This window comes from Alligator sinensis, unplaced genomic scaffold (assembly GCF_000455745.1).
Source record: "Alligator sinensis unplaced genomic scaffold, ASM45574v1 scaffold1165_1, whole genome shotgun sequence".
Lineage (NCBI taxonomy): Eukaryota > Metazoa > Chordata > Crocodylia > Alligatoridae > Alligator > Alligator sinensis.
In genome coordinates this window covers 850,918-876,292 of record NW_005842477.1, presented here as the reverse complement: position 1 = coordinate 876,292, position 25,375 = coordinate 850,918, and the positions used below count along the sequence as shown (strand labels likewise).

Sequence of the window (25,375 nt, the reverse complement as noted above, 5' to 3'; positions counted from 1 at the left end):
CTGTGTCCCTGCACGAGAGCGTGGGGAGCAGGGCCAGCTCCTGTCCGCTGGCACCCTGGGACCTGCCCCTCCCGGCCAGGGCTGCTACCTGGCAGGCAGGCCCCCTACACCCCCTGGCAGGGGCTGGCTGGTGGGTACCAGGTGGGGCAAGGGGAGCCAGGTTCCCACTTACCAGACCTGGAGCTTGATCTTCTTCCCCTCAATCTCCACAGTCCGGATTTTGAAGTCGATCCCTGGGAGGCAAGAGGAATGCGGGCTGTCAGGGATACGGCACCAGGGGCCACGTGCATCTTGGGGGCTGCTGAAGAAGCCACAGGCACCAGTGGAAGGGGCAGGATGCCTGGGCAGTGCAGGCAGGTCAGCTCAGGGGCAGCACCAGCCAGGGAGGGGCTGAGAGGTTGCATCCCCCAGGTCCCAGAGCTGGGGGCCGGTTCCTGCTGGCTCAGCTTGGCCCCCAGAAGGGTCCCCCAGCCCAGCAGGGAGGTGGCAGCTTGTCAGCCCAGCACACGATGGTCCCAGCTACAGGATTGGGAGCAGCTGGGAACAGAGCTCTCTGGGCTGGGAAAAGAGGGGAGGGCCTCAGGGAGAGGAAGGCGTGGGGGGGACAGACCCCAGCCCCTGCCCAGAGCACAGGCACCAAGTTCGGGAGCAGCCTCGTCACTGGAATTCCCCTCCAGGAGCTGAGCTCCGCCAGGGCAAGCTCCCAGCTGGCAGGCGGGAGGGAGGGAGCGCGAGTGTCTGCGTGTACAGAGCCCCGGCCACACACGCACCCGGGCTGCCGAGCCAGCCTGGGGCCAGGACGCTCCGTGCCAAGTGGGCAGAAGCCAGGCCCCACCGTGGGGGCCCCAGTGCTGGGCTGCAGGGACGCCAGGAGGGGTGGGGGCAGCACAGGCACAGCTGAGGCCTTGCCCAGGGGAGGGGGCGGGGGGCACCCCCCCCCCAGCTGGCAGGGGCTCCTGCCTCTCACCAGCAGGACAGGGCGGGGGGCCTTGGGACAGGGTCCAGGATGTGCCAGGGCTGGGCTGAGCCATGGGACGGAGGCACTGCTGAAACTCAGGGGTCCTGGGCTCTGGCTTCTGCCCCAGCACCAGGGACAGGATGTGACACAGAGGAAGCGCAGGGCAGGCAGCAGCCAGGCCTGGAGCATACCTCCATAGGCTGGGCACACTGGGTCCACCCTGAGCCCCCCTCCCCATCCCCTGCGCTTTGGGAGCTCGCGGGCTGCTCTGTGCCCAGCCCGTGGGGCTGCCAGCGCCAGGCACAGCCGGACAGGCGCGTCCACGGGACGGTGTCACTCTGCTAGCGAGGCGGGGGCGTGACTGCCCCTGACCGGGCTCAGGGCAGGTCCTGCCCTAGGTCCCCTTGCCCGAGCAGGGCAGGGAGATGCCCCGGGCCAGTGGCAGAGGCAGGGGTTGCGCTGGGGCATCGGGCCGCTCCGTGCCCGGGGAGCTGTGGCGGGGGCTGGGCCGGGGTCTCACCGATGGTGGAGATGTAGGTGCTGCTAAAGTTGTCCTCGGCGAAGCGGATGATGAGGCAGGTCTTGCCCACGCCGCTGTCCCCGATCAGCAGCAGCTTGAAGAGGTGGTCGTAGGACTTGGCCATGGCCCCCGCCCGGCCTGGCCCAAACTTTCCTTCTGCTGGAAAGAGGCGAGAAGCGGCGGCGGCTCCTCCCCGCCCGGCCCCCGCCTCCTCCGGGTGCGAGGGGAGGCCCCGCGCGCGCGGACCCTCCCCCTGCCCTGGGACGGGACGCTACGGGGCCGATACCCCGCGACCAGCCAGCGGGGTATCGCTGCGGGTGGGGAGTGGGTAGGGCTGGGGGGCAGGGGCTGCGAGTGGGGAGTCAGGGGCACCGGCAGGGGCTGTGCGGGGCACCGAGCTGCGGGGGGACCTTGCTCCCCCACTCCCTGCCTCAGTTCCCCCTGAGGAGTGGAGGGTTGGTCCCTACTGGTGCAAGACCCCATGCCAGACCCAACCAGCTGCCTGCAATGGTGGGCGTTGGTGGGGGGGCGCCTTGTGCCACACAGTGACATCATCGCCTTGTGCCATGGCATCACCACCCTGTGCCATGGCATCATCCCTCCACGCCACAGGCAGATGACCCCTGTTCATCACTCCAGCACAGCAGGTCCGCCCTCACATCACGAGGCACCCGCGCCATAGTGACGTCACAGGGGCGGGATGACGTCGTTAGCTACAACAGCTCCCAGTCACCTGACCAAGATGGTGGCCCCAGCCCGACCCTCTCAACATGGCGGCATCTCCGCCACGCCAGGCTCCTGACCTCCTCAAGATGGCGGCGTCCCCGCCCACGCACGGAACCCGGAAGCAGGGCATGGGTTTGACCTTCCCAGCATGGCAGTGGGGCAGGACCACGGCCCCACTTCCGCCCGTGCGAGAGACCCCGGAGCGGATATAGCGGCCCCTGCTTCCGGTCTGACTCCTTTTCGGCCGCGACCGCCTCCACGCGAACATGCCTGTGAGTGTGCCTGGGCCGGGGCAGGCCGGGCCTAGTTCCCCTCTCCACGCCCGCCCGCTCCTCGAGCCGGGGGGCGGCGGGGCCAAGCCGCTCAGGGGGAGGGGCCCTAGCTCGCCAAGGACCTGCTGCATCCGTCCCCCGAGGAGGAGAAGAGGAAACACAAGAAGAAGCGCCTGGTGCAGAGCCCCAACTCCTACTTCATGGACGTCAAGTGTCCCGGTAAGGCGGGCGAGCGGGCCCGAGCCGTGCAAGCGCCGGGGAAGCGTGCGCGGGGCCCTGTATCTGCCGTGGGGACAGCTGGAGTGCCGGAGCCTCCCCCTTCCCTGGCAGCGTTGGTGCCAAGGGGCTTGTGGTCTCCTGCTTGTTCCTGCTGGTAGTAGGCCCTGGCCCAATTAAAATGCACCTAAAATTGGGTAGATGCGATCTCTTTGATTAGACCAACTGAATAGCTGACCTACCAGTTTCCAACTACTCTGGTCTAATAAAAGATACAGCCTTTATTCAAACAACTGTCTGCCCATGCCCTCAGACCAGTGTGGCTGTAACCGCCACTAAGAGACGCAACTTGTCACTTCTGTCAGCAGTGAACACAACCCTGCTGCCATTCCCTTGCCAGGAAATGCACGTGCTTCAAGGTTTTTTCCTTTCAGGTTGCTATAAAATCACCACTGTCTTCAGCCATGCTCAGACTGTGGTTCTGTGTGTGGGCTGCTCAACTGTGCTGTGCCAGCCCACCGGAGGAAAGGCAAGGCTTACAGAAGGTAAACAGCAGTCTCCTGTCTCTTATAAGAGCTGATAATGTGTGGATGCTCTCTTAGTGCCCAGCCCTGATGGGGTTTTTTCCTCTTGCATAAACTAGGATTTAAAAATCTGATCGTAAGCTTCATTTGGACAGCAAAATAGTCTTTCTACAACAGTTGATTCCTTAGCGAAGGCCAGACAAAAAACTCCAAGTCTTGTTCTAATAAGGTTTTCTTGGATAGGGTGGGATATAAGCCTAAAAAAATGACTATTAGGTAGTTACTACTGATGAATAAATAGTATCATTGATCTTCTTGCTCTAACGGATTTGCCACTGCCTTGTGAGATGTTGTGGGTTTCGGAACTGTTGACAGCCCCAAAGAACACCTGGCTTGACTTGCCTTTCAAAGCTGCCCTTGAGCAGTGAAATTGCTTATCACCCTCCTACTCTTCCTGTACACCCCAGAGCTCTTGCTGTTGTCACCTCTCTGGTAGTGTGTTCTGACTACCCACCATTTCAGATGGGTGAAGTGGCCACAGGCCAAAGCAGGGAATCTGGGGAAACCTCTTCTGCTTTGGAGGGCTGAAACATGGGTGCACCTCAAAAGCTGAGCTTCTGCTAATCAAAGTTTCTGAGTTTTGAAAGAACCCTACCAATTGGTCAGTCCTGTTAACTTACCTGTGGCCCGGTGTTCTCAAGTTGCTTATTGCCTGTTCTTCCCATTCAGGATGTTCCTTCAGACGAAAGCAGCACTAACCTAAACAAGAGTATCTCTCGGAGATGGGTGTGGCTACCCGCACAGTGACCGCATGCAGGTACATGTGCCCCTAGGAGCATAGGACTCTACCTCAAAGCACTAGTGTGAGACAGGCTAGGTGCTTTGCAGAAACAGAACGTGGTTGGAGAATGTGACTTACTGTCCATGTAGCCTCACCCATCTCGCTCTCAATAAATTTTGGATAAAACATACACTGTTCAGTTTCTTGTTTTTCCTTGCTGCTTGTTACCAAGTAATGCTCCTGTGAGGGGGAAAAGGGTGCCTTGCCAACTAGAGTGAAGCCTTATACTTCATGGGGGGGTTGCAGTGTTGATGTTGACCAGCATAAGGCTTGTATATATGCTCAGATAGAGGAAACTAGTGTTAAAGATAGGGAGATCTTGCTGCTTGATAGCTACCAGAGTACTTGCTGTCCCCCGCCCCCAAAATGGGGGAGTTCCTGATGCAAGATCTTGCAATGAGCAAACAGCATGCTACTTTACCCTGTATCCATGACAACTGTGTTATTCTAACAACTCCATTAATCATTAGTAAAAGCCTAGTGACAGGAAAAGACCAACACGCTTTGTTACTGGTTTAATTCCGTACAAAAAGACACTTCCTTCCATTGTATTATCTCCGCACGCTCCAAAGCCAGTGCTGCATCCTATTTCTTCCATTGCGATGTTGAGGGTTCGTAGGAGAATAATATCCTGAAGAAAAGGGAAAGCAGATGGTTCAGACTAGAAGCTGGAGACTAGGTCGCAGCAGGGACCTTCAGTAAATTCCTAGCTTGTCTCATTGTCATTGGAGGCTGTTACTTTTTTGTACATGAGTTTTTATTCAGTAGCTGATGAGGTCACAAGGAAACACCCAAAACAATACAAAAGCATGTGCCAGAGCAATGGGTGGTTTTGGGACTGGTAAATAATTAAAAAGAGGGTCCAGCTTACCTGTCTGAGAAGCAGCAGAGGTGGGAATGTACACAATGGGCACAGTTTGCACTCTTGTCAGAAAGGCATTGTAAGCTGCAGAAACAATCCAAGTTATGTATGCTCATGCCACATGCAGCTCTAGCTCCTTACTTCAGATATTCTGGTTAAGTCTGCAAAAAGCTGCAGGGACACTGGATTCATTTAACTCTGGGTCCCAACTGACCAGTTTTAAGATGAACTGCAGTAAGAGTGTCTACCACGAGCACTAGTCTACACTAATGGAAGCTTGTACATCCATGGCTTACATGCCAAATACATGCCTGCAGAGCCCATTTCCATAGCTTAGGTGGGTCAAAACCCTAGAAACAATGACATTTTCCGTGGCTTGTTCCCTGCACTTTATGGAGGAAGAAGAAAATATGCATTTTTGGGAGAGTTGGAAAAGCCTGATACAATAGATCAGAATGCCAGGCACTAACAAGGTTAACAGGTGAAACACACAAATGGACTACTTCTACACGACTACAGAATTCAGGGAAGGATCTAACAGTTACCATGGACTGAAGCTGAACAGGAGTTAAATGTAATATTGGCGTGCAAAAAGAGCTTTAATAGGTAGGGCATCAAGGAAAAAATACTAACTATAAGGGTGGTTAAGCACTGGAACAGGTTCCCTACAAGTGGTAGAATCTACCCCATTGTGAAGTTTTAAGTGGAAGTAAGCAAACATCTGTCTGGGATGGTTTAAACAGGCATGATCCTACCTTGAACAGAGGGCTGTCCTACTGTTCTATGAAAGATCACAAGGGAAAAAGTAAAGAGCCTGATTTTCCTGGAGTTTAATGATTAGCTGCACACCATGTGTTTTTACTTACTAAGAAAGATGACAGCTGTTGATGCTAGAACAGCAAAAAGGGTGAAGAGAAGGATCTGGTAAGAGCTCATTAGCTGTTGCACAATTCCTGCTTCACTGCACTGACCTTATGTTTAAAAAAAGAAAGAGGTAATACTTAGGCCTGTGTGCCTGCTGTAACAAGAAAGCGTTACAAAAAACACGTTCAACATTTTTGTTCGACTTCAGTTAGTTCGCTCAACAAAACAAACATTAAATGAACCTTTTCAAAAATCACTTTTCTCTTTTTAAGGGAAGGTTGCTGCTGAAACCCAGAAGAAGTTCCCTTTCTAGGGAAAGGGCACATCTAGAGCAGCTCAAGGGAAGCCTTCCACCACAGGGCTCTGGTCCAAGTGCCTCAGCCATGACTGGAGGGGCTACTGCCTCTGGGAAGGGGGTAGTTTCATTTCTCTGCTGAGGCTGCCCTCTGTTTCTTAGAGATGAAGACATTGACTGCACTTGTAGGTGCCTTGAGAACAGACAGATGGGAACTGCTTCCCTTCACGATCAGCCTGGGACCCAGCTGGAACCAGTGACTTAGAGGGCTAAGACTCACAGTTCAAGACAATTTCTCCTCTCCCTCTCCTTACTGCCCCATGCAACAAGTTCAGCTCCACTGCCACAGAGCAGGGCTGGGTCCAGCGGGGCCAAAAGAGTTTTCACTTGAAGTGAACACAGTGGCAGGCCCGTGGTTGCTGCATTAGCATCCCAAAGGCCCGTTCCTGGTGCACTCAGTTCCTGGGTAACTCAATTCCCTCTATAACCAGTGAGAGCTGTAGGGGCACAATGCCCCAGCAGGGTCAGATCTGGGCAGGGTACTCATTTCCCTTGATTGCCCCAGAGTGGAGGCTGGCCTGGGGAAGCATTAGACTACATCCCAAAGCACACAGCTCTGACAGAATTGCTGCATCCCCTTGGACCCACCAGACCAGCGGATGCTCACCAAACATGTGCTGTTCTGCCAAAACTTTCACTTCTACTGCATCTCTTTGGCCTGTGAGGACACAGGAGATGTTGATGAAGACAGGTGCTGCCCTCTGCCGGAGAGATGTGAGGTTGGCCACATTGATGGGGTAGGAGACAAGCCCAGGCATGTTGGGTGTGTATTCGGGATGCCTCACTATTATTGCAGGAGAGCTGGGATGAACCTTTGAGAGCAGAGAAAGAAAGGTATTTAAAAGGAAACACCAGAGAAGGTCTACATCCGTGTACGGGACAGAGCAGTGAGGTTATTTACAGTAAAGCAACAGTTCTCTCTCTCATAATTGCCATGGAGTAGGGTGATTGTAACAGGGGCTCCTTGCCCAGTCCCCACCCTAAACTCTTAATATGAGAATGGGAGTTCTCAATTCCTCCAAAAATAACTGCTTCCAAACAGTGTGACGCAATCCATCATCTCTTTATGTTGATCCCATAGGGCTAACTGCTCAGACTAAGCCTTGGGGACGTGAGATACTTTTATTCCTTCTGTTTAGCATGCATATCTATTCCCCAGGAATAGGTAATGTGTGTTCCCAGGAATGGTGACACAGAGAAAAGGTCTCATGTACCTCCAGCTTTTCTAACACTTTCTCAGTTCCCAGCACTTTTATCTCGCCACTGAGCTGTTTGCTGCTAAAAACCAATTCTGAATGGTTGATGTAAAATGCCGGAAGGAAAGGAACCAGGATTCTTTGCATTCTGTCCTTGCTCTGCTGACTGGAGAGAGAGACCATCACATACACCGAGGCCTCAGCAAAACTCAAAGCCAGCCGGACTTCATCAGACTGGGGCTTAGCAGTGATTAGACAGGCATACAGACCTAAAGTCAAGATCAAACAATAAGCATTCAGAGTGTTGTGTTTGATTACTTTGATAGCCCTTCTATCAGTAGCGAGGACTACACATTCTAACAAGGGGAAGGAGTGTGATGGGAAGGGAGCACTGACTTCATATATTCTTAATCAGAGCCAACAAGTGTGCTGGGGTGGTATTTGCAGAGAAAAGTGAACGTCATGGGAAAAAAAAAAAAAAAAAAAATCCAAACATTCACAATTTCTTTCCCCACTCAGCTCAAGTGGGTCCTGCCTACCTCTTTCAATGCTAAATTTCGACTGGATACTAAAGACTTTACTTGCTGGAATGTCAAACATTGGGTTGCTGAATTCAACTTGACACATCAGGTGAGACTCTGGGAGAAGAAGATTAGAGATTGCATACATCTGAACTGGGCTGCAGGGGCCTAGAAAAGAAACACGGAAGACCGAATAAGCCAACCTCACAGCAGATAGTTAAGAAGCTTAGCAAGGAAGTTTCCCTTGGTAGATAGAGCAGTTCAGGTGCCAGTCTATAGTTTTTACCCATCCTACACCTCCCATGAAGGTGGTTCTTTCTGAATAACTCTTTACCTTTGAGGGTTGATTCTGCACTGCTCGTAGCAACAAAGACTTGGAGTTTAGAAGAGTCAGGCGTGTTGGTCAGGTAGCCTTTGGGACTCAGCTGGGGGCTTAATCTTGAAGAACTGTTGACAACTACCTGGAATATTGTAACAGGGCACGTGATGGGACAGCAAAGAGGTTACTGTTGGAACTTTTCTTCTGCTACTGAGTCAAGCAAGTTGACTGTATGTGGGGCTAGATTCTCATTTAGGATACATTCTCTAAATGTATTACTCTATCTAGAATAATACAAAGGGTCCCTTTTACTGTATTAGAGGAATGTCTAGGAACTTTCATGTATAGAAGAATCAAGCCCTTGCTGCCTCATATTTTTAAAAGATCCTTTACTTGCAGGACATATTTTCCTACCTAGGAACTGAATCCAGTTTTGGCAATTATCCCATCTCCAAGTTACAGTAAAAGCTCTGTATGCTTTTGTAATAGCACATTCAGTCTATGGCTTTTATATTAAACTGTGCCTCTTTCAGTGTCTGCACACTCTTAAAACAGAAAGATTCCAAGATAAATGCAGGCTGACTATGGATGCAGCTCACAAACTAATACACGTGAAGAATTTCCTTGGCATGAACAATAGCAAGCTTGCCTCTCCAGCTGGAGTATGCTGCAATGAATACCTCTCTGTATGTTTTCCCTATCCCTGGAATGTCATGAAAGACTGTAGCAGTCCCAGGGCTCTTCACAAATGCTGCTCCACTCACTGAGTCCATCTCAAGAATGCCACTGGGGGAGATATGCCACATCCCAGGTTCTCCTATAAAAAACAAGTCACAAATTAGATTCTGCCAGTTGGTCTTCAACGTCATGAAAGAATTCAGTGGATGTGCTGGGGAAAAAACTTCAGACACTTCTTCCCTACAGCATGTTCAGAGAATTTACACAGTGAATATCAGCTCATGGACCTCATGTTTTTGGAGCTCAGAGAGTGAACCTTTTAAATATTCACACTATGCAAGTGTCCATCCCACACAGTGGAATACATTGAACTACTGTCTGCTTGTGCTCCAAGGCAGACAGATCATAAATCATATTTACTTGAATAAAACAGGACCATAAACCTGTGGGTTAATTTTTGGGGTCACTGGGTTAGGAGAATGCTCAGCTGAGGTTTTACAGGGTGAAGGAAAGGTTTTTTTGCATTCCTGGGAATGCTCTCTGGTTACCTTTGTTCTAAAAATGCTATCAAACTTTAATTTACCATGCACACACTAATCAGACTGGAACTGCAGCCACACTGATGCCGTTCATTATGAATCAAGTCTTTTAATACAGCTGCTAAACTCTTTATATAAGGAACACAAGTAGGCAGCCTCTATGCAGCCTGTCCTCTTGCAGGGCTGTAAAGTGTTACATTGGTGGGTAGAAAGAAAAGATGCAAAACATTCTTTTTGAGTCAAGGTCAAGGACAGCAAGGCTGAGCTCACATCTGAATTCTGGAAGCCAGAGATAATAAGAGGCTTTCTCTTGACAGCAAACCTGGGGTCTGATGCACCAGTTCAGGCAGTAGCAGTTACTCAAACAGACCCATTGAAGCTCATGCAGTCATAATTGTGTAAAAATAGTGCAAAAGGCAAGAAGAGTTATGCCCCTTGTCATCAGCTGGTTGTTAGAGCTTTTGTGTTAGGGTTTCTGTGCTAGTGTCAAGAGCAGATGCCATGTCTTTTCTCTTTAGTGAAGAGTACAACAGTTCTTCTCTGGTCCTGGGCAATGATTCAGCCAGTCCTTTGCTGCATTACAAGGTGGCTATACTGGCAGGGATCAAGTTTTCACCAAGCTCAGCACAACTTCCTTCTGCATCCCAGACAATGAGCTCATTGCAGAAGCTAGGTCAATTCCCTTCACACAGAGCCTTATCGACGACAGTGTGACCAACCAGTTCAAACACACTTCATGTGCCCTTCTGTACTACTGGAAATCAGGTAAAAGAGAAAGCCTCTTCCTGGCACGTCAAGCTGAAGGAGATCCATTTTACCATGCACTGACAGACCCACCTGGTACTAGACGTTGTTCAACTAGACTCAGATCCAGGGCTATGACTTTTACACAGGCCCATATCCTGTTGCAGACTTAATGTAGCAAATAGAAGCATTACTAATTTGAATGAGTGAGGAAGTTGCACTGAGGAACCAAGGCATGTCTGAGTTAGAAGGGGGTCAGTATGCTGGGGGTAATAGTTTAATTTCTGTGAGATCTTCACTTAAAAATGAACCTCTGATGATTTTTTGTATGTCACCTGAAAGTCAGAACCTTCAGCTGTGCAGGAAACCTTGACACCACACTGGGTTATCAGGTCAGGACAGGCTCTGAGGAAGGAAGACAGCCCTCCCCAGAATCCCCAACACCTCTTCAATGTTCACTAAAGACCCCCTGTGCAACACAGCCAGCCTCAAAACATTTGGCTTAGCTTGTAAAATGTAAGAGGATCACTGAGCAAGGTCACACTACTGAACACCACAGTAGTCAGAACTGATGATATAAGACAAACAGAAAAATGGCACACACCTTCTTGGTTTACAAGGGGCGTGCTGAAACAGATCACATCTCCTACTGCAGAGGGTTTGGAGATGTCTGGCTCAATGGCATACTCCACAGGCACAGGGATGTAATCAGCCATGCCTGGATGCTTCGCATCCCAGATTCCCAGCAGTGTCACTCCTCTGTTCACTGCCTGAGCAATGTATGTATAATTCTTGCTCCCAGGTCTGATTAGCAGTAGGTCATCTCTGAAAGCAAACAGTGCCAATCAAAAGAAAACTAGCAGAGCTTCACATGCCTAGAGGAGACAAGAAGCATATTTCAAGTATACAGTCCCAAGGGCCAGCGTGGTATTGTGAGCAAAGTGAACTAGCTGTTCACTTTGGAACAGCTGCCTCAACATATGGCTCTGGCCCGAGATGCAAAACCTTTTACCTCTGCCATGACTTGTAAGAGTAACATTTTACCTGTGTTTTTTTCAGTTGCCTTAGGCAGTTCTGTACCGATGCATTCAGGACTGTACCTGTTCAAAGCCAGGTAGATCTGTGTGTTCTGGGCATGGAACTTCTCCCCAATGTTGTTGTAGAACTCGATTGTGAGAGTTAGGGCCATTCCGAGGGGGAATGCCACCAGGGGTGTGCTGCCAGTTGTGTAGAGCTTGGGACTGGTGCTGATTGTCATGTATGACACCGGTGCAACCTGGAAGAAGCGATGTTTCCTGTGCTTCGCTTACAACAATATTTGACATTTCAGTCTTTCCCACTTACTCACAAAGGTTCAGTGACCTGGAGCTTGATCAGTTTACAGAAGGGATAGATAATGTACTGGCTTTTGAGTGCAGGGGACTGGACTTTATGACCCAGCAGACATACAGTTCCATGGTTTCATACAGATTCAGGATGAGTGCCATTTACTGAACCACTCCTATCACTGAGCACCTGAGTCTTCCTTGGTGGTCTTACATCAATCAAAGCATTTAAGACTCCTCTTAAATTAATACTGCTAAAAGGGTACAGCATATTAATGACAAAAAGGTCAGTACTGTACCTTATACCTTATTTAAGCCTTGGTAAATAACAGATAAGAAGGTACTTTGCACTTCCATGGGGCTTTTAATCTAACAAGATGATTTGCAGACATTAAGTCTCTAATGTGTTATTCCCCATTTCACAGATGTGTACTTAAGGCTCAAGAGAAACTTGTTTTTAAAGGTCACAGAGTTGAGTCAGTGGTAAAGTTGAAAAGAGACTCTGGGATACCTGGCTTCTAGTACACAGGACCTCTAAGACCTTCGTGTTACACGGTCCCTCCCAAATCCAACCTTACAATATACCTCGCATCCAGCTCTTTTCTATTGCTCCTAAACAATGCTGAGCCAGAAAAAAATGGTAATACATGATCTTTCTGGATCAGATTTCATTGTTGTTTGAGAAATAAGGAATCAGTGCTGTTTTTAAGCCTGCAACAACACTGACAAATGCCTGCAGCAAATCTTACCCGGACACCAGTTATGACAGTCTGATTGACTCCAAAGAGTTCCCCAGAAGTTACTTCTAGCACAGCAGTGCCTGTTATAGCTCCCGCTCTCAAAAGACCCTGACCATGGTCCTCAATGACAGAAGAGTTGGGGTTACACTTCAGGATCCGAGAGCTCACAAAGGCAGCCCCCTCCCTAAACCAAGAACAGAGGAAAGACACTATTAGACTCTAAGTGGCTGAGAGCACATGAGAAACCTCAGCCAATGGCATGTTTCTTAGACAGTGCAAGCTACAACCAGCAACTCACCCAGAGTAGGGTGCCTTCCAGCTCTACATAGCTGAACGTACGTTCTCATTATTTTAACAGGACAAAGCGCTTGCCCAGCAGATTAGGGGTCAGCTTTATATATTCCATTAAACTTTACAGATGCTCAGATCCAGCCCCACTTATCAGTCCCCTTAGTATATCACATTTGTCAGGGGCATGATGCCTCAGGACACACCTCGAAAAGTGTCTGATATTCCCAATAAAAATGTCAGTTTTGGGTGCTTGTATAACTGAGGCCCATAAAAATGACCCTCTCAGAAATTAGCATTTGCAGCCCTCCACTGTGCCATTTCTTACACCGAATAACAGTACAGAACTCAATTTGGTGTTAATGCTAAGTGGTAAATGCTATTCTTGTGCATTCAGTCAGTGCCAAGGCATCAGCATCACCTACTCCCTTCTGAACTGGGATACACTTCACTTAATAAGCACTTGCAAATGCTTTAAAGAATCAGGTTTTGAGGCAATCTGAGATTGAACATGCCCAAAAGGTTGAGAAGCTGGTAAGAAAACCTGACTACACCACGAAGACAGATAGTTCCGTGCCCTGAAAGAAGAGTACACTTTGTAAATTGTTTCCCTGTTCTGTAATTTCTGTGTTCTGACTGGGATATTCCTTGTTTACCTGTTTGTGAACAGCTTGAGCTGAGAGTTCATTGACATCAGAATCTGTTCTGTGGGGCATTCAGGAGAGAAAAGTAGCAATTTATCGAACACCTGCAGGAACAATCAGCATTTCATAAAAGCAATTTCAGAAAAACATATCTGGATTAAATTAATGGCAGGTAAGAACTAATGGAAGGCAATGCTTCTTCACACAGCATGTGATCATCCAGCATTTAGGTGATGCAACAAAAATGCGGGGAGTAGATAATTTCCTATTGGTGATATTTTACATGCCATAGTAAGGATTAACACATCTGATGCTGACGGCTACAAGCTGATTGCTGCCAGAGGAACCCAACAAATCCCTCTGTGCAGTCCTGAGCAAGAGAGGAGATTTGGAAGAGGTGGGGGTATACCTACCTAAGCACATTGACCCAAGCTCACTTCTATTCATGGTTTACCTGTCTGTATGACTTGGTATCTTCCGCAGGCTTTGGTTTCCTTCCTTCCTTGGTTCAGCTATGAAATCCTGCCTTGTCCATTTAAATAAGAAAGTAACAATCTCCTTTGGAGTGACTGGAGGCACTTACCAGTATTTGTATTTCATCTGAGAGTTCAGCTAGGTTTCCTTCAAACTGCCCAGCAGACACATTCAGGCATTGTACCGTCACTTTAATACTAGTTCTCCCAGCCACTTTTGTATAAATGACCATAGCGAAATTATTCTCTGGTAGTAACTGCAGGGAAACCTGAGAGAGTAATGACAGTGTTTTCATTACAGGCTGTTCATCTTTTTGATCAACTGTCCATTTCAAGCACTGACAAAATGCAGAAAAAAGAAAGGAACCTGTCATACGTGGGGTTTGAGAGATCGCCTTCCTCCTGGGATTTTGTTCTTTATGATGGGAGATGCTACTATGAACTAATTGCCTCTAGGGGCAATGAGCAACTTCCTCTCGAGCCTGGTACTGCTCTTCATAAATATATTAAGATAAGCATCCAGCTCAGTACAGTTCCCACTGGCTCTGCTAAAAGACTGCTAATGACATTCTCTGCCCCCCACAGTATGCTATCTAGAGCCTACCCACACACACAGTATACCAACCAAACCTGCCTTTAATAAATGTAGTGCAAAGTCAGCACAGAGGTTATTATTCAAAGGCCTTTGCAGAAGACTCCATGAAACGCCTGTTTTAAGAGAGGATTTAAAGGGTGAAAGGGATGTCATTGGGTGTCCAAGTATATTAAGCTAGCTGAACCAAATGCTACCCCTCAAATCACCTGGCCCACAAAGCCGCTCTAATCTACCTAAGAAAACAGCCTGCCTGATCCACTAAGGATTTTAGCCACCTGCCACACAGTGGGGGTTAATCCCATTCTCAGTGGACAACTCCATACCTCTGAGTGTTGTGGAAGTAGGTCCAGAACATCCCGTTTGCTCATTGACCACTGAAACATCAGCCCTGCATTGGCACTGCCAAAGGAAAATGGAGTCTGCATGCTGGTCATGCCCTTCACATAAACAGGCATCTGCAAAACAAGAGTACTGTGACCATGGAAACGTGGGGCTCTCTCTGGTTTCCTATATTGTTCTGGGCTTCTCACCCCAACACCATATAAACAGTGGACAAATCATGAAAGGCTATTACCATTCCAATTAGAAATCAAGTGTAAACCCTCCAGAAATAGTTGGGGTTTGCAATACATGCATCATGAATTGGGTACCAATGGCATTTCTCTGAAGCTCCATAATAAAACCTTGTGCCCCCTTCTTACAATTATTCTAGCCTAATGCCAGTGAAATACGTTGTAATGCAAAGGATCTAAATTCAGTCCCTACCTCCTGGACTGGTAGAAGGTGCAATATTACAATCAGTGTGTTATATTTGGACATGCTCAGATATTCAGCACCAGCTAAGCAATTCACCTTTTCAGTATGCATCCTACATCTCCCTGCATACAGCTTTCTTCCTCATTTACACATATGTACACAAAAAATGTGAGTGACTTTCCACTGTCTAAGCACAAGACAGTCTTAGAACTCACCCCTCACCAGTGAACTAGATACATGATTCCCAATCAAAGCTGCCACTTCATGTATTTGGGACCCTCTCTTTTCCCTTTAAAGTTACATCACTGGGATTTCACAGTTCCCTTTCAACTGGGCACAACGCTGTAACCCACTGTAGAGTGTGGGTGGATTGCAGCTGTATGAATGGGGTTTGAAGCAGCCTTAGCTGAAGCCACACAGCTAAATGGGGATCATCTGAGCTCTGTTTGACAAATCAGTGTCACCTTCTTTAAAAAGGTGGGGAATTACTGGTCTGGATAATTCAAGAGATCCTCTTGCTTACAGCATCATTTTAGTAAACCCAGTGTCAGGATCCTAAACCCTCTTTGGGGTCATACCTGGAATCATATGAGTAGACTGGAGTCCCAGTTCGAGTGTGAATGTCATTCTCTACTTGACAATGGCAGTGGAGTTGACTATATAGCTCTGATACCTACCTCAGTGGCTGTTATAAGCCTGGTGGCAGGTACACGAATTCTTACTGCTCTTAGCTGAACTACTTCCAATTCTATTTGATCCTGAAAAATAAGGCAAAGAACAAGTCTTGAGTTGTCTGAAAAGATGAACAGTCTGAAGAAGTAGACTGGAGTCCCACTTTTGAAATAAACAGTTTATAGACTGGTTAAGGGCTTAGCCAGGAGCTTTACACAAGAAGCATACATTTGCACATGGCCTTAGCAGTACTGTAGAAGAGACAGTCTCTGAAGAATGATAAGCAAATATGGCACTAGGAGCACTTACTTGAAGGCTGCAGGAAATTATTTACTACCCAAGCAGGAAAAGTTTCCAGTGTGGGGGGCGCTAGAGTTGTTTGGTGCCTGCTGATTGGTGTGAATTAAACATCTGTTTTGTTTCAACAGCACATTTCCCACTAGGGGCGCTACAAAGCAAAAAACCAAAACGTATGGGTATATCTGAGCTGACACGACAGAATCAGGCATTTCTCTTTCCAACAAGCAAAGGTGTCATCTTTCATTTTAAATGGAGAACAAATGAACAAGCTGCAACAGCAACCTTACAATAACCTCTACTTCTTGCTACACATGGCAAGCCTCTGGGGTGGTATCTTGGTAGCCGCAGTTTTTTCTAAGTAAGAATTTTCAAGATCAACTCTGCCAAGTTGACCAGAGAGCCTGACAAATTCACCTGCTCATGCACTTCTTCAGCAGAGGTCAATACAAGAAAAATAAATCATAGAAAAAATAATGAGAAAATATGAAACAAAATGGAAAGATACCTGTGAGAAAACAATTACTCTTCCTGTGTCTTCACTGACTGCCTGAATAGTGCCCTGTATTATGGCTGTTCCCACTGTCTTAGCTGTTACCTGGCCAAGCCTGTTAACTACAGCCACAGTCTCGTTATTGATAGAGAAGTGAATGATGGACTGTGGCTGTGGGCCACCTTCTGACATCACCTGAAATAGTTAAACAAACAAAAGGATAGCTGTCCACTGAAAGAAGCAGTAGTCTCTGAAAATGAGGCAAACAACTAAGGCATATGTCCAATTTGTGCTTTTTTTTGCCAACCTACAGGAAGCACAACTTCTATTGGAAATAAATATAGTGGAAAAGAAAATAAGGGGCAAAGGGAAATTCAGAAGTTTAAATTTTTTGGAATAACTAAAATCTTTTAAAGCTCACCTGCATCATGTTGTGTGGAATGAGAGTCATTTTCTTTGGGATAAGTTTGAATGGAGGAAAGACCTAGCAAAGGGGAAAGGTAGAAAAAAACTCTGCTGTTTTATTTTTAATGGAGACAAACTTTAAAGCAAAAAATATCCTGTCCTTAGCAATGCACCAGTGAACAGGTACTGAGCCAGTCTGTACTTGTTCTCATGGAGGTGTCACATAAATCTTACCTACCAAAAAAGAGCTCAAATTTAGACCCCAATCAGTTTGCTACAAGTTATTAACTGATTTATTTGCTAATGCCTACAAATGCATCCTAGATGCATCTCTAAAGCTGACTGTGTCACATCCCTTTGAGACCTCTACATCAAAATGATGATGCTCCCACAGCTAGCAAAAATACTCTGCCTTCTCAGCATCAGCTCTACAGCGGCATTTCATGGGACAGCTTGGTGTAATATGTAAATTACCGCATAAGACATTACAACTTGGCAATGGTAATAAAATCTTCCCATTTTTATGACTATCGGAAACATTTAAAATTCAAAGTATTCAAGCCAGTGTTACGCAGAACTTCTTTTTCCCCACAGCAAATTGAAGGAAAAGATTTGATAAATGATGAGACACCCAGACATTAGCTGATATAAATAAGGACTCTTACCTCAACTTTACGAGGTAGGGAAGTAAACTTTCTTCCCATCTTGTCCCAGGCTATGGCCACCAAAGTTGTCTGGCCTACTGCAACTGCTTGAAGCACATGAATTTCAGAGTATTCACCCACTTCCTCCATTTTCCTGGAAAAGCACTTTACAGTTATTTTAATTTTCCCACCCTGCATTAGAACTATATAATGGTGGGGATAGAAGCTTTCTTCTACTAGTCAATGAGCATGCAACAAGCCATCTTGCTTGTGTTGGGGCAAGATTTAAAAATCCAACACGCTGAACTTCCTTTCCAATCACTGCCCATTAAAATATTTGCATGCACGCTGATATATCTTTGGCTGTCTCCACAGTGAGGCAAACAGTGGAAAACAAAAGACTACACAAGGATTCCAAAGAAACCTATTTCCAGCCAGAAGAGTTGTAAATTTATGGGCTGAGCTACCATGTCGGAAATAAACTCATTTAATCAACTGGTAAGTATGAATCAAGGATCTCAAAGAGCTTTGCACATATGAACTGAGCCTGGAACCCTGCCCTACGAAGTACTTGCATGTCATCACCATTCTACAGAAGGATAAATGGAGACGCTGGGAGATTAAACAACATTCCTAAGATCATTTAGCGGGATGGTGACAGAACTGGACAGGAATTCAGTAGTCCTGACATGTACTCACACACTCTAATCACAATGCTCCCCTAGCCTGGGGATGGTAGAGGTGCTGGAAGCAGATTTTTCTCTGTAGTTATTAGCTCTTTTGCAGTATCTGAAAAGTATCAGCTGCTGTTGGAAAAAGGAAGTGCACCAGCCTGCCTGCGCTACTCACGCAAGTGTAAAAACAGCAGATGCCGCCTGCAGCTTCAGTTTCATGTGCTTGAAGTATTTGCTCCTGAAGGGATAGCGATGAAAACTCAGCACTCGCACAGTGACGAAGACTGATTTGCCAATCTCAATCTAGATAAAGAGAGAGCACTTTTACAAGTGTGAATACAGGCTGTGCTGTCACCCTGGTCTGCCAGCATACTCTGTGCTTGGGAACCATTAGTCTGGCAGTCTGGAAATCCTGCTAGTAGAGGCTGAGAGAAAGGGCCATATCAAGAGTGCCCTTTTCTTTTTGTGAGAAAAAACAATTGCACCTAAGATTTCAAACACAATCAGAATAAAACAGTGTATATGTCAAAACATTCTTTCCTTTCAGCAAAAAAGTAAGTTCCACACAGTCTAGATAAAGTGACATACACAGAAACAAGAACTACAAGAAATATCACATCCCACCTGGCTATGTTCTTGCCAATACTTCGATCTCCCGAGGACTGTCTCACCTTATCAACCAGGTCCACCTCCAACTCATAAATGTCAGACACATGGAGATAAGTGGTAGCTGGTCCTAGGAAAGCCAGGCAGAGATCATAGACCGCCATGGTTAAAGACCCAGGTTGCAAAGGGATGACCTGCAGGGAAAGCGTAGAGGCTCAGACAAGGCAATTGCAGTCATTTGCATCTCTCTGACCAAAAAGCTAAGCTAACTTGTGAAGGTGACTAAGTACTGCACTCTGCTAGGAAGTCATTTCTCAAATCATTAGGGAAGTGAAAGGCAGAAAAGGCCTGTGGCAGAAAGCCACCTACGTTTCTCCCCCCCAAAACTCTGCTCTGTGACAATCTGATTAGGATGGGCCCAGCAGAGGATACACACCTTTACCCTATCTCTTTAGGTAACCTGAGCTGGGTACATTCCTGAGGGAGGGGGGAAACCTGCTCCCTCTGCCTATGTGACTAGTATCACATACCTGGGTGAGGGGCTTCCCCCTTGGTGGGCTAGAGTCTGCCCGGCAACTAGTGATGTATTTCAAATTGAATGCCTGACAGCCAACAGGTGCTGGCCTCCATTGGACCAGGTAAATGAGGTCACAAGGGCTATATAAGTGAAGGACTGCCCAGGAGGAGGGGACAGCAGCCATGAGGGAGACTCAGAGACAGAGAAGAGCTGCACCATCTGAAACTTGCTCTCGCTCTCAAAACTCGTGATCAAGGAACTGCCTGCCTCCAGAGGGAATCTCCAACTGCCTCTGGATGATACTTGTGAGTAAGCTACCTGAGATCTAACTAGATATATAGCTTGCAGTAACTCAGATGCGTGATCAAAAGGCTACCCAGCCAGGGGAGTTTGCTCTATAGGATTTCTCTGATATTGTTCTACCCTATACCCTATTCTAACCCTACCTTTTATAACCAATAAAGGTCTCCTTTGTACCTAGTGTGGGAGACTTATTGGGAGTGGGTCTAGATTATGCCTTGGGGATCCCCTTGGTTCGGCTGACTAAGGGAGACCGCTACTTGTGCTTCCGACTGAGGGAAGCATCCTAACTTCTTGAAGTGAATCAAGTACCCCTGAGGGCTACTAGCCCTGTGTTTCCCAGGGTACACAGCCAGAATTAAGTCCAGAGCCTTGGGTGGTGGCAGTGGAACCCCCAGGCTAGCAGGTGTGCTCCAGGAAGGGGGTCTGCCAGACATGAGGTGCCCCCAGGGAAGCACTTGGAGCCTGGAAGGTGGTCAGGCACAGTGAGGTGGGTGGCTCAACGCAGGAGCGCCCCCTACTGGCCCACCACAAGGCCACTTGGTTCAGCCCTCAGAATTCATCAAAGAATTGTTCCCTGCAGCAGAGGTGGAAGTACACTGTCCAGTCAGGTTGTAAAAGTCCCAATAGTAAGGGGCTTTCACCACCTCCCTCAAAGCTACACAATTCTAGGGTTTGAAGGTCATTCATTTCCCTAACCTTGTAACAAAACCCAAAATAACATCTATATACAGTGCGTTTGATACCACTTGGTACCAGGAGGTCTTTAAATCTAATATGTTTTGTTTTACCTCAATAAGATATCTGTTTCAATAAATATTTGGCCCACTTCACACACCTACTTGCATTAATGAAATCCTGAATTTTGTAGTGGAACATATAAACAGCTACGAAAGTCAACGAAATAAGGGACAAGGGAACAAAGGGAGAATTTTTCTTCCTTTCCTGGAAAGTGAATCTTACACCGAGAATTTGAACTCAGGCTTTTCTCCACAGCCAAACATTCCCAACATGCTCACCTCAATGGCACTTTCTGCTTCCAGGTACGTAATATTTACTATATCATCTTCACTGCTGTTGACTAGGAAGTACCCAGATCCTTCCACTAGGTCAAACATCTCCTAGGAAGGAAAATAAAACTGAAAAAAATTCCAGCGCCCTCATTTACCAACCATTTCAGTTCTGCTCATGAAAGAGAAAGTTACCACTGACTTTGGGGTTCAAAATTAGCCTCCAAGGGAGATTTTATCAAGTATGAATTGAGCAAATAAATAAATAAGTAAAGACTTCAACACTTAGCAGATGCACAGCAATGTTGACATTACAAAGAGCAAGCTCTAGTATACAAGGTCATGGTCCTCCCAGCTGATTCTGCTCACCCAATAAAGGAAGTTCAAGAGCAATGATTACTTCCTTTTGTTACCCAATAGAGCAAATACTATTAATTCCATTAATTTAACTCTAAGTGATGCAGCCTGATGGAAATCCAACAATGATTTCTCATTATTCACTGGCAGATGGGCAAGGATTGGAAGTGGGGCAGACAATGCACAGAAGGCTGTTTTAAGGCAATGAATAGTCATTCTTCTATGTAAAATTACACTGTCCCTTCAGTTTTGCTGTGCCAGAACAGAACCTGCCCTGTGCAGTGTACTGTGAAGAACACTTCCAAAAGAATGTTAAGAAGGATGGTTTGAGACAATGGCCTCCTTTCCAGAAGCACTGCTACTGCAGCATATAAGCAACACTTGCTCTGTAACACAACCTAGCATTTCTTTTTCAATGAACAGATGAGAAATGTCAAAGAACTGATCATTTACTGCACTGATGGTCAGTTATATGGGCAAGAACTTTAGACAGATATTTTTCCCACAGAAGTGAAAAGAAGCGCCTCTTCTCAGTAAAAGTCTACACAATACATCAAACAGTGATGTGGCACAATTTAGCCATGCTAAATGTTCCTACCTTTATAGCTGGATGATTATACATAGTGATGTTCTCTGGCACAATGGTCACATCCTCTACCAGTATCAACTCCACAGCTGCGGAGTTGAGTAAGTTAGATACTTCCTAAATATGCAACCAAAACCAGAGAGACATTATATTAGTGTTCTTTCAAGTCACACCAGCCCAAGCGACTTACACAGGATGGACTGATGACTGCGGTGGCCTCGTATTGGTGCTTGTAACTGGCACTACAGTCCAAATAGGATTTACCTCTTGAAATAGTAAAGCTCTCTCTTTTCAGAAATTAACATAATTTTTAGGTGAATAACCTTGGCCTACTCAGCTCAGATTATCAGTAGAATGCAATAGTTTGGTAGAGAAATCAGTTGAAGGTTAAAACTATTAAACAATCTCTACTTTACACATCTCAAAAGGGTTTGAAAACATGCCCCAAATATCTCCCTTCACTCACTTTTGGGCTGCCTCTCTCTGAAAACTTCACAAAGCTGACTCTTATCAGAACAGTCCCTTTCATTTGGTGTACTTCTAGCAGCTGATGCCCTATGAATGGCAGAAACAGAGTTATTACTAAACATAAGATGGTATTCGGGGAAAAAAAAAAAAAAAGGGGGGGGGGGGGGGAGGGGGATGACCCAATTTTACTTTTAACTAGAAAAAACAAAGCAAGTTGAATGCCATATTTTCAAAACAGGTTCATAAATGATCACTTCCATTTTAAGAAGGGGAGGAGGCTGGCACTAGATTTGTTATGATATTTCAATTTCTCCATTGACAGTTAAATTCCAGGAATAACTTGAGTCACAGTGATGCACACATGGACAGGTTATATTAGGAGGAAGGGAGAGTGAAACTGGGCTAAATTCAGTCCTGGTATAACTCTTAGTGACTTCACTGCAATTCACTGTATAAAAGGAAATGGTACCATGCATCCTGATCTGTCCACTACCATCATTCTTTGCTACCATCTGCATAGACTTTGCGTCTGTAAAGTGTGCAAAGGTTTCATTGGATGATTTCCACTCCAGCACCAAAGAACTAAAGTTGTCAAACTTTCGCCGGTGTTGATCAAATACAGCCAACTCCAAAACTGTATTCCTCAAACTGGACACAGGGATCTACACCAAAAATAACAGAACTCATTAATAACCCAGAATCTGATCCCAGAGAAACACCAGCTCCCTTTAAAACATGGGCAGCTAACTGGGCCTTTGAACTTTTCTCATGCAGCCCGTAACAACCATCGTCTTGACTGCAGAGGTGCAGTCCAAACAGACAAGAGAGTCTAGCTCATTATGATTCCTCTCTGGAGGCTGTGAAACACAACTAGCTTAGCCAGTTTTTCAGAGCAGAGGGACTGTGCTAAGGTAAAAGTCACTTAATACGACTGAGATCATTCTATTGTCAGATCATGTCTTTCTGATAAAGGGTTATTTGACTAATGGTTAATGCTACAAAAGCTTCAACTTAGTGATAAAAGTACCATACACATTTTGAGTTCCTACTCGTTCATCCAGCAGCATAGGAGAGTTGTACTCTTAGTTTTGTGTCAAACAGGTAAATCCTTACCAGCTGCTTGTTATGTTGAAGTAATGGGCAGGGCTGGGCACCTGCAGATACGTTGTAAACTGGAGTCACAGACATACTGGCTGGATGAGCACAAATGAATATCACCTGCACCATCTCCACTGCAGGATTGGGGTTCAGGACACCTGGCTGATTACCTACTCGGAAGGTCAGCACCTTCAAAGACATGCCAAAAGGATAATTAGCCAGACAGTCTTCACTTTGAGCTGCACCCAATATTTCATATTGAACAGTGTTCCAATATAGGACTATTTAAAGAAAACTAAGGCAAGTCCACACCTACATTAGAGGCTGAGAGAAAGGTCTAGGCTGTGATAAAGCATATTCTGGAAAGAAAATTTGATTTTTATGGAAAGTTTTATGCAGGCACTGCCACCCCCTTATGCCTTAGCAAAGTGGGCAGTACAGTACATTTCTTTATGGAATAATTCACCCCTATGGTTTAATTCACAATTGTTCTGATTCCCTACCAGCAGCCCCCCTCCAGCCACAATTATTAACTCCTGATAACTGGTCACTACTGGATAATTCACCATTATCTATATTCCCCCTGGAATGACAAATAAACAGAAGTTACTGTAGGTGTTCCTGAACTAATAGTTAGGTACAAGGGAATCCATCTGACCCTTGCTTAGCCTGTCCTAACACAAGCCAAGTATTTTCCTGTCAAAGGAAATGGAATGTGTTTTCTCACAGTTACTGCTTTAAACTGCAAGCCTGTGCCTGCTATATTCTCCAACTTGCTTCCAGTTAGTCATTAAATTGCAGGAAATGTGTTTCTCCTACCTGTTCCCCCAACTCCAGGCACACAATCCGGTAAATGTATTGGTTTTGTTTCCTTTTGGTTGGCAGACGGACCTGAGTAACTTTGATTTTTTCCTCATGCTCCATAGTCAGTTCCAAGAAGAAACGAGATGGTTCCAAAATCCATGGACCTGGCCCTCCCTCAAATACCACCTCCTTCAGTGACTGCCACGTCACCAGTGCCACTTCCACAGGGTTTACTGCCTGGTTAAGTGAAGAAACTGTTAATAGAAACTGCTATTTTTATATAGTTTCTCAGTGAGACTATAAAAAAATGAAGTCTATAAATTATAGACACTGTGCCTGATTCTTATTTAAATGCCCTGTTAGAAGATTCTAGAGCAGGGGTAGGCAACCCTCCGCACGGGTGCCAGAGTGTGGCACTTGAAGGTGTTTTGCTTGGCGCACATGCCTCGAGGCGGATGGCGGGGAAGGGGCCAGAGCTGCACTGCCACAACAAGGATTGGGTACCTGGTGACTCCCCCAGCATTTGCCCCGGCACGCCAACTTTTTACAGGTCAAGGTTGCAGGTGTTTTTGGCACTGACAAAAAATGTTGCTGGCCCCTGTTCTAGAGTTTGAGGGACCTTTAAGTGAATGTAGATTACATTAAGATCCCTTTACATGGCCAGAGTGATGTAAAAGGGCATTGATATGAATAAGAATTCAGGCCCTGCTTGTTGGAAACTACACATTATTATAGGAATTGGCCTTTGGTTATTGAATCTGGATTGGACAATACTGAGATACCTGTTAGAAGAGTCACATTAAACAGACCAGTAATCTGTACCAAATAAAACATTGATCCAGAGGTAAAGCTTCGGTAGGAAAAGTAAAAGTACTACTGAAATAAACCACCTACTCCTTTGTACTTGCTGGGCAAAACCAGAATTTACAAGTCAATTCAGAATCCAATTAATTGCTACGGTTAAAATTACTTTAGTTGGAAATTTTGATACCAACAAAACAATATTTTTACTAGCGACGATTTCTACCCTACAGTTACGTCTTAGGACCCAGCTGGTTTCTAGGGGAGATGATGCAGGATTTAGCACTGTGTAATAAACCCACTGACTCCTACAGTTTTTACAGTGTTTAAGGCCACAATCCTAGGAACAGGCATATGTAGAGTTACTTCCAGATGAAGGCCGACTGAACATATTCAGACATTAATTTCTGAAGAACTAAGCAGTATCTACCAATGATAAAATGCATCTCAGCCTGAAGATGTAGTGACACTGTTTTGCATGAACTTTGTTTTTACTGATAGGAACCGGCAATTCCATAGGGTCAGGATGCTCCTCCCCTAGGGGCAGGAAGTGCATCTGGCTTTTCAAATGTCCACCCAATGGAAGAGCCATTGTCTAAACTTCTAAGTCTTGAAAATGAGTGGGCAAATTGTGGGCAGGTATAAAGCCAAAGAAATACAGGTTTGGGAGGAAACTCCTTGTCCCAG

At 46.3% G+C, this 25,375-nt stretch overlaps 3 protein-coding genes and 1 long non-coding RNA gene across 4 annotated transcripts in view; 2 read left to right on the top strand and 2 right to left on the bottom strand.

The window, feature by feature from the left end:
* RAB13 (RAB13, member RAS oncogene family) overlaps window positions 1-1,696 on the bottom strand; it is a 3,216-nt gene extending 1,520 nt beyond the window's left edge. The window contains 2 exon segments of the mRNA XM_025212677.1: window positions 169-233; window positions 1,479-1,696. Of these exon segments, the coding sequence (XP_025068462.1) occupies window positions 169-233; window positions 1,479-1,602 (189 nt within the window). The 5' untranslated portion in view covers window positions 1,603-1,696.
* A 641-nt stretch (window positions 1,697-2,337) lies between these two features.
* Window positions 2,338-4,187, top strand: RPS27 (ribosomal protein S27). Its single transcript, XM_006030956.2, has 4 exons — window positions 2,338-2,476; window positions 2,587-2,695; window positions 3,127-3,237; window positions 3,946-4,187. Exons 1-4 carry the CDS (start codon window positions 2,471-2,473, stop codon window positions 3,972-3,974), a joined length of 255 nt encoding a protein of 84 aa, XP_006031018.1. The 5' UTR covers window positions 2,338-2,470; the 3' UTR covers window positions 3,975-4,187.
* Window positions 4,188-4,330: 143 nt separating this feature from the next.
* Window positions 4,331-25,375, bottom strand: part of NUP210L (nucleoporin 210 like) — a 34,991-nt gene continuing 13,946 nt past the window's right edge. Inside the window, exons 15-40 of the mRNA XM_006030955.3 lie at window positions 23,903-24,124; window positions 23,099-23,272; window positions 22,455-22,647; window positions 21,984-22,072; window positions 21,530-21,634; window positions 20,584-20,685; window positions 18,813-18,941; window positions 18,317-18,444; window positions 17,489-17,621; window positions 16,840-16,902; window positions 16,434-16,613; window positions 15,634-15,714; window positions 14,524-14,655; window positions 13,716-13,874; window positions 13,145-13,236; window positions 12,210-12,384; window positions 11,236-11,411; window positions 10,740-10,960; window positions 8,855-8,991; window positions 8,190-8,316; window positions 7,874-8,023; window positions 7,353-7,603; window positions 6,746-6,950; window positions 5,786-5,890; window positions 4,929-5,003; window positions 4,331-4,688 (exon numbers count right to left, since the gene is read on the bottom strand). Of these exons, the coding sequence (XP_006031017.1) occupies window positions 4,609-4,688; window positions 4,929-5,003; window positions 5,786-5,890; window positions 6,746-6,950; window positions 7,353-7,603; window positions 7,874-8,023; window positions 8,190-8,316; window positions 8,855-8,991; window positions 10,740-10,960; window positions 11,236-11,411; window positions 12,210-12,384; window positions 13,145-13,236; window positions 13,716-13,874; window positions 14,524-14,655; window positions 15,634-15,714; window positions 16,434-16,613; window positions 16,840-16,902; window positions 17,489-17,621; window positions 18,317-18,444; window positions 18,813-18,941; window positions 20,584-20,685; window positions 21,530-21,634; window positions 21,984-22,072; window positions 22,455-22,647; window positions 23,099-23,272; window positions 23,903-24,124 (3,684 nt within the window). The 3' untranslated portion in view covers window positions 4,331-4,608. The remainder of the gene's footprint in view (window positions 4,689-4,928; window positions 5,004-5,785; window positions 5,891-6,745; window positions 6,951-7,352; window positions 7,604-7,873; window positions 8,024-8,189; window positions 8,317-8,854; window positions 8,992-10,739; window positions 10,961-11,235; window positions 11,412-12,209; window positions 12,385-13,144; window positions 13,237-13,715; window positions 13,875-14,523; window positions 14,656-15,633; window positions 15,715-16,433; window positions 16,614-16,839; window positions 16,903-17,488; window positions 17,622-18,316; window positions 18,445-18,812; window positions 18,942-20,583; window positions 20,686-21,529; window positions 21,635-21,983; window positions 22,073-22,454; window positions 22,648-23,098; window positions 23,273-23,902; window positions 24,125-25,375) is intronic.
* Window positions 19,521-25,375, top strand: part of LOC112551466 — a 14,375-nt gene continuing 8,520 nt past the window's right edge. Inside the window, exon 1 of the long non-coding RNA XR_003095778.1 lies at window positions 19,521-19,569. This is a non-coding gene — a long non-coding RNA (uncharacterized LOC112551466). The remainder of the gene's footprint in view (window positions 19,570-25,375) is intronic.

What these genes read in the sequence shown, in the direction of transcription:
- RPS27 (XM_006030956.2), top strand. An exon ending in CATGGACGTCAAGTGTCCCG is followed by an intron (nt 2,696 to 3,126) that starts GTAAGGCGGGCG and finishes TTTTCCTTTCAG; the next exon opens with GTTGCTATAAAATCACCACT. An exon ending in AAAGGCAAGGCTTACAGAAG is followed by an intron (nt 3,238 to 3,945) that starts GTAAACAGCAGT and finishes CTTCCCATTCAG; the next exon opens with GATGTTCCTTCAGACGAAAG.